This window comes from Phocoena sinus, chromosome 2 (genome assembly GCF_008692025.1).
Source record: "Phocoena sinus isolate mPhoSin1 chromosome 2, mPhoSin1.pri, whole genome shotgun sequence".
Lineage (NCBI taxonomy): Eukaryota > Metazoa > Chordata > Mammalia > Artiodactyla > Phocoenidae > Phocoena > Phocoena sinus.
Window position 1 is genome coordinate 151,757,836 of NC_045764.1, and position 12,622 is coordinate 151,770,457.

General features: G+C 48.7%; 1 protein-coding gene across 1 annotated transcript in view; it reads left to right on the top strand.

The window, feature by feature from the left end:
• Positions 1-3,790: 3,790 nt before the first annotated feature.
• ESRRB (estrogen related receptor beta) overlaps positions 3,791-12,622 on the top strand; it is a 174,926-nt gene continuing 166,094 nt past the window's right edge. Inside the window, exons 1-2 of the mRNA XM_032624607.1 lie at positions 3,791-3,945; positions 4,205-4,357. Coding sequence (XP_032480498.1) covers positions 4,356-4,357 — 2 coding nt within the window. The 5' untranslated portion in view covers positions 3,791-3,945; positions 4,205-4,355. The remainder of the gene's footprint in view (positions 3,946-4,204; positions 4,358-12,622) is intronic.

Here is a 12,622-nt window from a genome sequence, read left to right on the forward strand (position 1 = left end):
AGCCCCAGAGTTGAAATCGCCTTTGAAGGAGGAAGGAAAGCTCATAATCTCAGGGAATTATAGGTTCAGTAATTGGGGTCTCAGTGATACTTTGGTCACTTTTTTCAAAGCCGTGTTCTGGTCAGCTGCTGGATAGTAGCTGGAGGTGGGATCCTCAAGTCTTCCCGGATCCTGAGATACCAGAACGCTCAGAATACTCAAGGTGGGCAGAGAATCTCTTGGGAAATGGGAGGGGGTGGTGGACAGAGGGGCGAGCAGGTTATGAACCTGGCCCTTTGGGTGGTAAGGGGGTCAGGGTCCTCTGGGCGCTCCCATTCTTCGCCTCACCCGCCCCGAAGCTCACACACTAAAGCCCCCAGGTCCCCACACAGTTTTCTCTTCCTGACCTCTGACCTCTGGCCAGGCTCTGCAGGCAGAGCCCTTCTTGTGGTCAGGTGCTCGCCCTGACAATGCTACCGCCTCTAGCCGTGGGAGAAGAGCCAGAGCGCGCTGAGTAATGTGGCAAAGGTAGGCAGAGGTGTGCACGGGGGCTGGTAATGCTCCCCGAAACATTTATGGAGGTTTCTCATGTGACAGTCACCGTTCTAAGCATCTCCTTGCATTGAGTCATTTTGTCCAAGTGACAATCTGAAGAAGTAGACACTTAGAATTTCCACATTACAGATGGGAAACTGAAGCACAGAGAAGTTATGGGATTTCACCAGTTTCCCAATACTAAGTGGAAGAGGCAAGATTCCAACCCTGGGAGCCCCGATCCAGAGTCCGTGTTTTAACTGCTGGGGGTGTGTCTGCGTGTGCATCTGCCCAGGGCGCCTGGCTCTTGAAGCTAGAGAAGCTTTAGATGAGAAAACGGGGCTACTAAGAGCCTCCTGAAAGCAAAGGACTACAGACTGCCAACAAACACATGAAAGCATGCTCAACATCATTAGTCATTAGAGAAATGCAAATCAAAAGTACAATGAGATATCATCTCACACCGGTCAGAATGGCCATCATCAAAAAATCTAGAAACAATAAATGCTGGAGAGGGTGTGGAGAAAAGGGGACGCTCTTGCATTGCTGGTGGGAATGTGAATTGGTTCAGCCACTATGGAGAACAGTATGGAGGTTCCTTAAAAGACTACAAATAGAACTACCATATGACCAGCAATCCCACTACTGGGCATATACCCTGAGAAAACCATAATTCAAAAAGAGTCATGTACCAAAATGTTCATTGCAGCTCTATTTACAATAGCCAGGACATGGAAGCAACCTAAGTGTCCATCATCGGATGAATGGATAAAGAAGATGTGGCACATATATACAACGGAATATTACTCAGCCATAAAAGACATGAAATTGAGCTATTTGTAATGAGGTGGATAGACCTAGAGTCTGTCATACAGAGTGAAATAAGTCAGAAAGAGAAAGACAAATACCGTATGCTAACACATATATATGGAATTTAAGAAAAAAAAATGTCATGAAGAACCTAGGGGTAAGACAGGAATAAAGACACAGACCTACTAGAGAATGGACTTGAGGATACGGAGAGGGGGTAGGGTAAGCTGTGACAAAGCGAGAGAGAGGCATGGACATATTTACACTACCAAACGTAAAGTAGATATCTAGTGGGAAGCAGCCGCATAGCACAGGGAGATCACCTAGGTGGTTTGTGACCACCTAGAGGGGTGGGACAGGGAGGATGGGAGGGAGGGAGACGCAAGAGGGAAGAGATATGGGAACATATGTATATGTATAACTGATTCACTTTGTTATAAAGCAGAAACTAACACACCATTGTAAAGCAATTATACTCCAATAAAGATGTAAAAAAAAAAAAAGGCCTATAGTCTCCCATGACGACGACCAGCATTTCAAGGGCGCCCCTCGTGATCAGAGGGGTGCCTGATGGTTATCAGATGGCCCACCCCCAACCCCCGCCCAGGGCCGCTCAGCGGAGCAGACACCAAGGCTCGGTTCGTTCAGCTGCGAGAGCTGAATCACTGGGAATAATGCAGAGATCAGCCTGGAGGTAAAAAGCCAAAACCGAAGTCCCACAGGAGCTTTCTAAGGAGGATGCCTTTTAGGAGGTGTGGCTTGGTTCAGTGCATTCACTGAGCGCCTACTACAGACAAGGCATGGTGCTGGAGGCCAGGAGGCTCTGGGAGAGGCTGCAGCCACAGGGAGAGACTCATGCATGATTTCTGCCAGAAGTCAGGGAAGGGTCAGCAAGAGTCCGAATGGGCGCAGCCGAAACATTTGAATAGAAAGCAGATAAGTCTTCCATCTGCATCGGAAGACAAAGGTTTTCCCCTGAGAACGAGCCTGGCAGTGAATGTGGGTCCAAGTGGCCATAGCCCCAGTCATCAGCATGGGAATTGGTCTACAACCCTGCCTCTCAGCAGAGTTATCGGACTTCCTAGCAACTACACTCACCGGAGAATCTCGCCCGTGAGTGCTCAGCCCTGATTAGAGGGAGTGCTTGGTGGCCACACTGGCCAGGAACCCAGAACACAGAAGTTCTCAGATGAAACTGTGGATAAATGGTGTGTCAGTCAGACAGTATCCGCCTAAAGTCCTACTCGTAACTCTCTACCTTCCTAGGGGCACTCTCATAATACAGACATTCTTCTAGAGAGAATGTCTTAGTCTAAACGCGTAACTCAAATGGTGGGTATCTTAGGCATCACTCATTCATTCACTCATTCATTCATTCATTCAATCAGTTAGTCAGTCAACCCACGCCCAGGAAAGTCTTCCTATGTGTCAGGTATCGTGGTAGCACTGGAGACGCAATGGTGAATAAGACGAACACATGTCTTTCCCCTCTGAGACCTTATATTCCAATGGCAGGTTATTCATGGAAATGTTTGAGGTCCTGCATATTAAACAGGCTTTGACTTCAACAGCCTGGGTACCCTTAGCCTCAGAGTTTCTGTTAACCTGGAGAGTAAAGAATTAGATCTAATGTGAAGAGGCAATTCCACTTCATGTTTTTTTAAAGCTGGAGATGGGGAAGTTCTAAGGGTGATGAAGTGCCACCAGCAAGGGGCTGGGCCTATCCATCACTCTTCTGGAAGCGGGGAGCCTCACCTGAAATTCCACCTAAATCAGTGTGTACAGGTAACCAGATCATCAAAGGTAGAGGACCCTTGTGTGATCAAAGCACGTGGTCTCCAGATGGCAGGATGGGAGTCCCCGGGGTGATCGAGAGCTCACCTGGTTACTTGTTGGACGTTCACACTTCTGTCGTTTCTCCACAACTCTCCGGAAACTTTGCCCCGTGGCTCAGCTTTCAGAGATGGGCTGGACCGCCCTGGGGAGGCTGCCCCACTTTTGCAGAAACTGGGGCAACCAGTGTTTCTTAGAGACCCCCTCAGTATCCCAAAGACTGGGGCTCATTTCCCCAAGAAGAAACTTTTTCAGACAATTCAGCCTCCTAGGAAATCTTTCTAGAAGAAGCAGAGACAGCAATGCCCCCATGGCCTTTTAATCTTGGGCAATTCTTCTGTCTGGAATGTCACCCCCTGAGCTTTTAAAAACCCATTATGTGGTGCGAGTGGGCCCACTGGGCCCTGCCTCACCAGGCACAGGTGATGCTGTCCCAACCCCTCACCTGCAAATCCTCCCCCGACCCTTCCCGGCTCCAGGAGCCTCCTGCGTGTCCCCCAAGAAGCCTGCCTGGCCTCTGGGCTAGGAAAGCTCTGTCTACTCCCTCCCTTCCTCCTGATCTGGCAGGAGGCATGGAAACTTTCGTGGAAAGCACTTGTGCTGACGAATGCTCCCAAGTCAGGACTTTGACTCCAGCCCTGACCGGGCCAGGGACTCAGGGATGTGGAGCGGGGCCTCTCCTTCAGGGGGTCAGGACCTCCTGCCTGTTCCCCCCCTTGCTGTCTCTGCCGCAGACCATCACTCCTTGGCTCTCCGGTGACACCAAGTGACTGCTCCACCACCAGAGAAGTAACTGTCTTCCACACTTTCTCTCTTTTTTTGTCCTCCCTGCCCCACCGTCTCCTCCTGCCCTTTATTGTATATTTTTCTTCCCCCCCGCCTTTCCAGTGCCCATCTGTGTAGTCTGCATGGAGCTCTGCGGAGTTGAAGGTCTAGAGCCTTTTGCTGTTTTGTTTAAGACCTGGTTATGGTTGTGGGATTTTTTTTTTTTTTTTTTTTTTTGTCAGCTGCCTGTTATATCAATCACGGAGTCGGGATCTATTTATAGGTTGGGAGTACTGTGTCCTTAGTCACAAAGAGACACAGACAGGGGACTGTCAGCTGGTGCCGGAGGAGCTGAGCAACAAGCCATCAGCAACTGGAAACAGCTGAGGGAGAGACCCTTCCCTGCCAGCCCTGTCCCCTCCCCAGCCCCAAGCATGTAAGTACCAGACTTCTCCCTCCCCTCTGCCCCAGACTCTGCCCTGGACCTTCCTGTCCTTTTTCCCACACACCCCCCCCTTCTCTCGTTCTCTCTCCCTCTCTCTTTTTAATGGATAAAAATATCTCCGCATGCCTGCTCTTTCATCCTGGGTTTCGGCACCATTGAGCATCTCTGGGTGGCCCAGAGGAAAATGTTGCCTCTCACAGACTGTCCTGGGAAGGTCAGAGGGACCCGGAATGGCTGGGTGGGACAGTTATACAAACTCATTTAGAATCAGTACGTTCTCTTTTATTTTTGTTTTCACTGAGAAAAAGTTAGTAAATCAAAAGGGCAAGGGAAAGTTTACATGCGACTCAGCGGGTGGTTGTCTCCCAGCATAAAAACTTTTATTTGCTGGCAGCTCCGGCACAGGGTGAGCTGGGAAGATTCCAGAGGGAAGACCCATTTCACACAGGACAGGTGATGATGGAGGGCTGCCGGCAGGTTCGGGCTGAGCCCAAGAGCTTCCAGGTTCAGGGGGAGTCTTGACAGTCCCAATGGCCAGCTTCTCTATAGCACCTTAAAGGAAAATGACTTTTTGTTTGCTGCACAGGGCGAGTTTGCTTTGAGAAGTAGGGATGAGAGCTGACAATTTGTCTGGCCTTCCGGGCTTTCGTTGGCTCACTGATTTGGTGTGTTTTCTTCATCCTGAAAGGGGAACTTGGGTGGAGGGCAGGTGGGGAGGAAGAATGTCTGAAAGGACAGAAGCCAGGTGTGGAGTGCCATGGAGCCCTTGCTCTGCATCCTTCCCGAAGGAAGAAACTTAATATCACGATCCTTGTCAAAGCCATGCTTGTTTCAGACACTCAGAGCACGGGCTCTGTGAGCACACTGGAGGCTCCTAGAGATGGCAGTCCCCAGGCATTGTCCACTGGTCCACACAGCTAACATGCCACCAGCTTCCTGTGGAACATTTGGGACTTTAGTTTCTGGAAAATGCACCAGTGTTAACTAAAAATGCTACACTTGGGGAGATTTGCTATATATTATTTACGAAGAAATAGTAGTACTATTTAGTAAATAATAAATTTAGTAAAATTTAATTTACTAAATTTTGAAAAAGAATGCGATGATGCTTAAGGTATATGATATACAACTTTTAAAATGCATCTCTTTTTACGAGTCGAATAATCCCTGAGTTTCTGTTTACTAAAACAATGCTTACCATATACTGTATTGCTAAGTACCACTTCTTGGCTTGTTTGGGAAAACAGTATCCTAACAAAACAAATCTTCCCAGCAATTTAAAAGCAGTAAACAAAGCAGACATGTCTGGCTTGCTTTTGATTAAAAACAAAATTGTTTCAGCAGCAAATCTAACGATGAAAGTTAAATAACATGGACACACACATATATTTAGAGAGGCAGTTTGGTCTCATTTTTATTTTGACCTTTATGAAACTTTCGCTTTCCTTCTCTTGGGTCTTTATTTTTACCAGTATTTATTTAAGGTTATTAATGCCTTTAATCCATTCATTCATTATTTTGGAGGACAGAATGGGGATCAGGAAGGAACAAGAGATTAGAAAGTACACTTCACATGTTCACTATAGTCATTGGTAGAGAAATTGGAATAAGGAGTTTGGTGTAAAATCGGGGGAAATGTCACTATTTCAAACCTACTAGGGAAAGTAAAGTCCCAGAAATTGAGAGGAAAAAATAAAAAACAGGAATTGAGCATATTATATACATAGCATTATTATTTTCTCTATTCCAAGGACTCTGATTTAATAAACATATCCTGCAAAGGTTTCCCACAATAATACTGCAGTGGGATTTGGTGGGTGATCATTAATTAAAGCTCAAGTGAATCAAAGGATTGAGACCTTGCATTCAGAAATCTCAGCAGTCAGCTGTTGGCAAAATTGAACTGTTATGACTTTCTGATCTCAATGGCTTTTTAGGAAAAGTGTGACATTTTAAAAACCTTTTCATACAAGAGCAAACTGTTCCCTCCCCTTCTCAACATGCACCCTGGAGCCTGCTGGCCGGTGATTAAATGCACTGGGAGAGAGTCCCGAATTTCTGAGCAAGTCCTATGTTCTCATTAGCGTTAACAGTTGAGAGGGAAGAATATTTGTTGGCACATTTAGACAAGAACTGCTCCTTCCTTTGGCCACCTGTGGCTGCTTTTAGGTGGGATGGGGGCTTGTTTGGCAGTGTGATGGAAGGCCTGGCTTTCGTCCTCAAGTTCAGGATGTGGCTTTTCCCCTTTGGGCTTATTTACAGCGATGCAGTTGGGGAAACTTCAATGTATTTGCATAAGGCAGCCTCTGATTACTTAGTTTCTGCTTCAATAACGATTCATTTTATGTGGACCAAGCTGTCGTCAATCTCATTTTTTCCCCAAACTGATTGCTTACATGCAATTGGTCACAGGGCTGTCTGTGACTTCAAGTCTGTAAAATCTCACCCATTCTACCCTCATCTTTGTTTATTTCTTCGATGTAAAGTTGCAGTTGCCTGTGTACATGCTGTCGTTTTATGTGTTCCCCCTCCTCCCTTAAGCTTGTGGAAACCCAGCCCTGACCTCCTCCCAAACTGGGGACAGTGGGGCCAAGGAGCAGGTGCTTTGGACGCAGCAGGCTCAGGTACAGGACCATCAATCTCGAGGAAGAAGGGATCGCAAAGCGCTCCCCTCATTCAAACAATTTTCCAGAGCTGAGGTCTCTCCAAATATCCCACAAATAAAAAAATGGCAGCTGGCAGGATTTTTCAACCACAGGCCATGTACAACTCTTTCTCCCCATCACTTCACCTCTACACTGTATCTGTCCATCTTTTTCTTATCTCTACTTTTACATTTCATTATCTTCCTGCGTGCTGTCGCTCTCTCTCCCTCCCTCCTCCTTTTCCTCCCCACTCTCGCCTTCCCTGAAAAACACATTTCTATCTGGCACAGAAAATAAACTCAGATTGTGGGTAGTTATGTTAATCTAATTCAATCCTCAGCGGGTTAAGAGTGAAATTCTAATCGTGGAGCTGTTGAGGGCTTTTTTGTTAATGGCTTGGGGATTACATTGAGTTAAAGGCTCATTTCCTAATCAAACAGAGAGGGAGAGAGTGACTCCGAATATTTATGAGTCTCCCAGTGAGAGTTTAAACATTCAACTCCAAAAGCAGGGTTTCTGCAGGAGGAAAGAGTTAAAGCCCCTCAGGGCTGCTGGGGGAAAAAATTAAACCGGTTAAGCCATCAGCACTTTCAGGCTGCTGTACAACTTGGGCAGAGTGGAAGGCGGAGGGGAGAGAGGGGACTCATTTCACGATTGAAGCTGGAAACTGTGACAGAAGCGCCGAAAAAAAGTCCCCCGTAGCAGACACGGATCCTGGGTTCACCAAGGGCCTGGAGGGCCTGTGTGCCTTCAACTCCCCCAGTCAATTCTCCTCCAGTCCGGAGGTGAGCTTGTGGAGACAGGAGAATGGCTCAATCTACCAGCAGCGAGAGAGTTCCCCCAGCTGCCTGGTGAAGCTGGCGGGCAGGAGTCTCCCCCACTTCCGTCCTGTCTCTGAAATGCTGAGGGCTGGCTTCCCCTTCTAGAGCAAGTTCACATCCCCACAAGCTCCCCCTTTGCTATGTCATCGGTCTGGGTCCCTCGGTCCCTTGGCTTCGCTCTCTGCACACCAGGACCTCAAAGCCCATCTGGATGGCTGTGCCCAGGAGAAAGCAGGTGGAGAACACCCATCTCCAGCCAGAGAAGGCATGGAGCAACTTGACCAAGGTCAAGCAAAGTCAAGGCCAATCTGAGGTCAGGAGTCTTAAGTTCTGCACAAGCGTACGATAGAGGAGAGGGGAGATTCAGAGCCATAAGGCTGCCAAAAACGTGCCCTGGCTCCCCCAGAGTGCAGTTTCCTTCCCCAGCTTTGGGAAAAAGGGCAGGAATCCCTTATACAGGAGGATTCTGACTGCTCTGTGGACACTTGGCCTTTTTTCTCCACCAGCCAAGTGAGCAGTCTCTAGTCCTTTCGCTTGGGTCTTTTTTCCTGCTCCACAAGGTCAGTTGGCAGAGGCTCTGGAAGCCACCTTTCTGTCCACAGGGTCCTTTTGTTCCCCTCCAACCTGGGCACTGATCTTTCTCTTAGTGCTTCATGCTCAGGGGCCGTGAGGCCTCTTGTATTTGCCCTTTCTCGAGTCAGGGTGGCGTTTGTAACTTGTCTACACCAGCTCTTCTGCCTTGCTTACCTGGTTGGCATCTTCCTCTTCTTGGGGCCCCAGCTGATGTCCCTCCATCATCTCATTCACCCCTATGGGGCGATTGCCCCCATGGGTCTCCCTCACTGTACCAGGAACCCCCAACTGCAGGGGCTACGTGACATTCCCCTTTGTAAGCCTATCTCATCCTTGCTCATTCCTGTCCTCCTGCCCTGACAGGTGCCTCCTGCGGACGGCATGGAGCTGTGGTTAAGAGCGTACACTCTGAGTCAGAGAGCCAGAGTTCAAGTTCCAGCATCACCTTTTCTCAGCTGTGAGACTTGAGCTCTTAATCTCTTAAGGTCTCGATTTTCTCATCTGTTAAGTGGGGATATATAGAGCCTACCTCATAGGGTTGTCGGGGAGATGAAATGCATGTGAAGTGTTAGCCCTTTGCCCTATTAATAAGTCTTAGCCCTTTTATTTGCTCAGTACAGAGCAGTCACTTCTGCACACATCATGTCACACCACTAAAAACAGGTCCCTATGCCTCCCACTAAGGGGCTATCCTAGTCAGCTTGGACTGCCATGACAAAATCCCACAGACTGGTGGCTTAAGCAACAGAAATTAATTTTCTCACAGTTCTGGAGGCTGGTCCAAGATCAGGGTACCAGCATGGTTGGGTTCCAGTGAGGAACCTCCTCTTTGTAGGCCATCTTCTCATTGTGTCCTCACATGGAGGAAAGAGTGAGAGCTTTGGTTTCTTCCTCTTCTTAAAAGGACATTAATCCCATCATGGGGGCTTCACCCTCATGACCTCATCTAAACCTAATTACCTCCCAAAGATCTCACCTCCAAATACCATCACATGGGGGATTAGGGCTGCAACACACGAGTTTGGGTGGGGACACAAACATTCAGTACATAACAGGTTATTTTCCCTGAATTTTGGTGAGCAGAGTCCTGTGTCAGCAAGACTTCCAGCTTCATCCTCCAATGGGCGATTCCAAATGGAAATCAGAGTTCAAGGCATATTGGGAACATCCTCCCTGCAACCTAAAAGGAACTTGGGGCTTTAAACCACTCTGGGAGAGCAGAGGATGTGAGCTGGGCTTCAGGCAGCAATCCTAAGTCAGGGGAAGAAGGCTTGACTCTTTTCTGCTCTGCAGAAACGGAGTTTGGTGAACTCTCTTGGCCTCACTCACATTCCAACGAACAGCTTTGATCTTGGGTCTCTGAGTCACCCTGCACCCCTCTCTGCCCTACATTCTCAGATGGCAGTTCAGGCTCTACCCTCACAGTAGGCCAGGCCAGTCCTGGCTGTCAGGCCCACTGGGCTGTGTTTTCAAGGCAGCAGGTGCCTGCTAGAGTCCTCTCTCTCAACGGGGTCACTTGACCAATGAATCCAAGAGCCACACGGGTGTCATCAGAGTTCCTGCCAGAGGCGTGCTCCCCTGGGCTGCCTGCAGTGCCGATGTCCTTGACCCTCCCCGTGTGTCTTTGTAGAGACTCTACGCAGCAAGGTAGTGAACCCCCCTCCTTTTCTGCCCCCACTGATCAGGGGATCGGAGTATGTATGCAGCACCGCCCAAACTTACAAAATGCCCCATGTTCCTCTCCCCGCCTCCTCTCTGCTCTCCCTCCTAGAGCTGGAGATGACAGTACTAAACACTTGAATTGTCACCGCCTCCCTTTTGCCTCCTTGCTCTTCAGCTTTGGATGCCCCAATGCCAAGCGCAATGCCTGGCATACAGTATGTGTCCAATAACCGCACGCGAAGTGAATTGCATGGAGCCTCTCCTCTCAAGGGGGCACTCCCAACCCATTAATTGTAGGGAAGGGGCAGTGATTTGAAGTTATGAATGTCCAGCTGCCTTAACTACATCAGCTCGTGACCCGTTGACCATGGTCGTTGCCCCTACCCTTCTCTGTCCCTCCTGTCTTCACACTCCTCCATCCAGGAAAAAAAAAAGAATGAGGTGTGTCTTTTATGCTCATGTGGTCAAACCTTCCCCGGAATTTTATGCTGTTCAGTAAGGAAGCTTTGTCTAAGTTGATGTCAGATTTAATTGCTAAACTGGTACCTCTCCCGTGATGCTTTCCCTCATCTGTCACGCCCTCCCCTCTTCCCTCTCCGGGCTGTACCTGCTTCCTCTGCCTGTTCTCACTCTGGGGTCCACATCCTCCTCCTTTGCTTTAATCACGCTGGTCCCGGTTGGTGCACATGAGAGGGAGACCCTCCTTCTGAAGTGCTCCAGAGTGTCTGCTGCCATTAGCACAGACAAGGCTTTTGAAAGGTGGCAACTTGGGAACATCATCTTAGGCACTGGATTCTTCCCAGCACAGCATTTCTGCTCTTTGGGAAGTCAGGGGAGAAAAGCTCAGGCTGCAGAAGGTTAAATGAGAGCAGTGAAAAATCTAGGCATCTCTTGGGGACTGGTCGCTGGCTGAGACAATTGATTAGCTTGGCTTAGTGATCTTTCTAGCAATATTCAGGAGTGAAATTATTGCTGATTAGACCGTGTGTGTGTGTGTGTGTGTGTGTGTGTGTGTGTGTGTGTGTGTGTGTGTGTTAGGGCTCACAGCAGTGAGGAGGGTAGGATAAGATCTCAGAAAGCAATGTTATGGATTGTTTGCTCCTAAATCAGTCTTAGGAAGAGACCTATCACCCCACGTGTGTCTGCAGTTATATTAGAACTCTGTGTGGGTACGAGTCAGCTGGAGGGGCAGGATGAATTGTGCACAGAATCTCCCTGGCCATTTTCTTTTCGACTCCCTGTGACGTTAGAATTATTCTGAAATAAAAAGTTAAAAACGGGGAATTCCCTGGCGGTCCAGTGGTTAGGACTCCACGCTTCCACTGCCAGGCACCCAGGTTCGATCCTTGGTTGGGGAACTAAGATCCTGCAAACCGCGAGGTGCGGCCAAAAAAAAAAAAAATTAAAGACCGAAGTCAACTGGAGGGAAGCCCACTGTTGAGGGCTGCTTCTATCTGTGGCTCTAGTGGATGGAGGGCCAGCCGGGTACCCCGGGCAGAGGCAGGTGCCAGGCGGGTTCAGTCCAGTTCACTCCCAGATCAGTGATAATTGAGATACACAGGCTCTCAGGGCCTCAGTTCCCTGCATCATAACATGAGGGATTGGACGAGATCTCTTACGCCCTCCAGCTCTAAAAGTTTACATTTTAGAACTGTTCGTGGTGGACCTGGTTCATGGTACTCCTGACATAACAAATAACTGCAGCTCAGACCGCCTGTGTCCCTTCTTTTTTATTTTTATTTATTTAATTTATTTATTTTTGGATGCATTGGGTCTTTGTTGCTGTGTGTGGGCTTTCTCTAGTTGCGGCGAGCAGGGGCTTCTCTTGTTGCGGAGCACGGGCTCTAGGCGCGCGGACTTCAGTAGTTGTGGCACACAGGCTCAGTAGTTGTGGCTCGCGGGCTCTAGAGCGCAGGCTCAGTAGTTGTGGTGCATGGGCTTAGTTGCTCCGCGGCATGTGGTATCTTCCTGGACCAGGGCTTGAACCCGTGTCCCCTGAATTGACAGGCAGATTCTTAACCACTGCACCACCAGGAAAGCCCCTGCCTGTGTCCCTTTAATGCAAAACCTTGGGCCCAGACTTGGCTTTGGGGGGCTCTGTGCCTTTACCAACTCAGTCAGTCCCTATTATCTATCATCTTTTTCAGCCTGTCCTCTATCCTCACCTCCCTCTGTCTGTGAGTACACCTGGGCGATGAGTGGAAAACTGGTCAGGCCGCCTTTTTCAAAAACAAATATTGTATAAACTCTGCATTTTTAATTTTGTTTTCAGTTGGTGGCGACCATGGTTTTATATCTCTGTGGTCCTAATATTCCTCCCTCACAATCCGCCCCAGAAGTTGCATCCGGGCCTCTAGGTGTCTGGAGAAGCCCCAGCGGCAGGGCACCTGCTGCTCCTCGGGGTTTGCTCAAACCCTTAGGTGGGAGCACAGTTGGGATTTGGGAAGAGAGTTACCAAACAGGGTGACCTTGGCAAGTCCTTAACCTCACCCTACGTTCATTTCTTCATCAGCAAAAGGGGCTGAAACCTGCTCTGAGTGCCTCATGAGATTGGC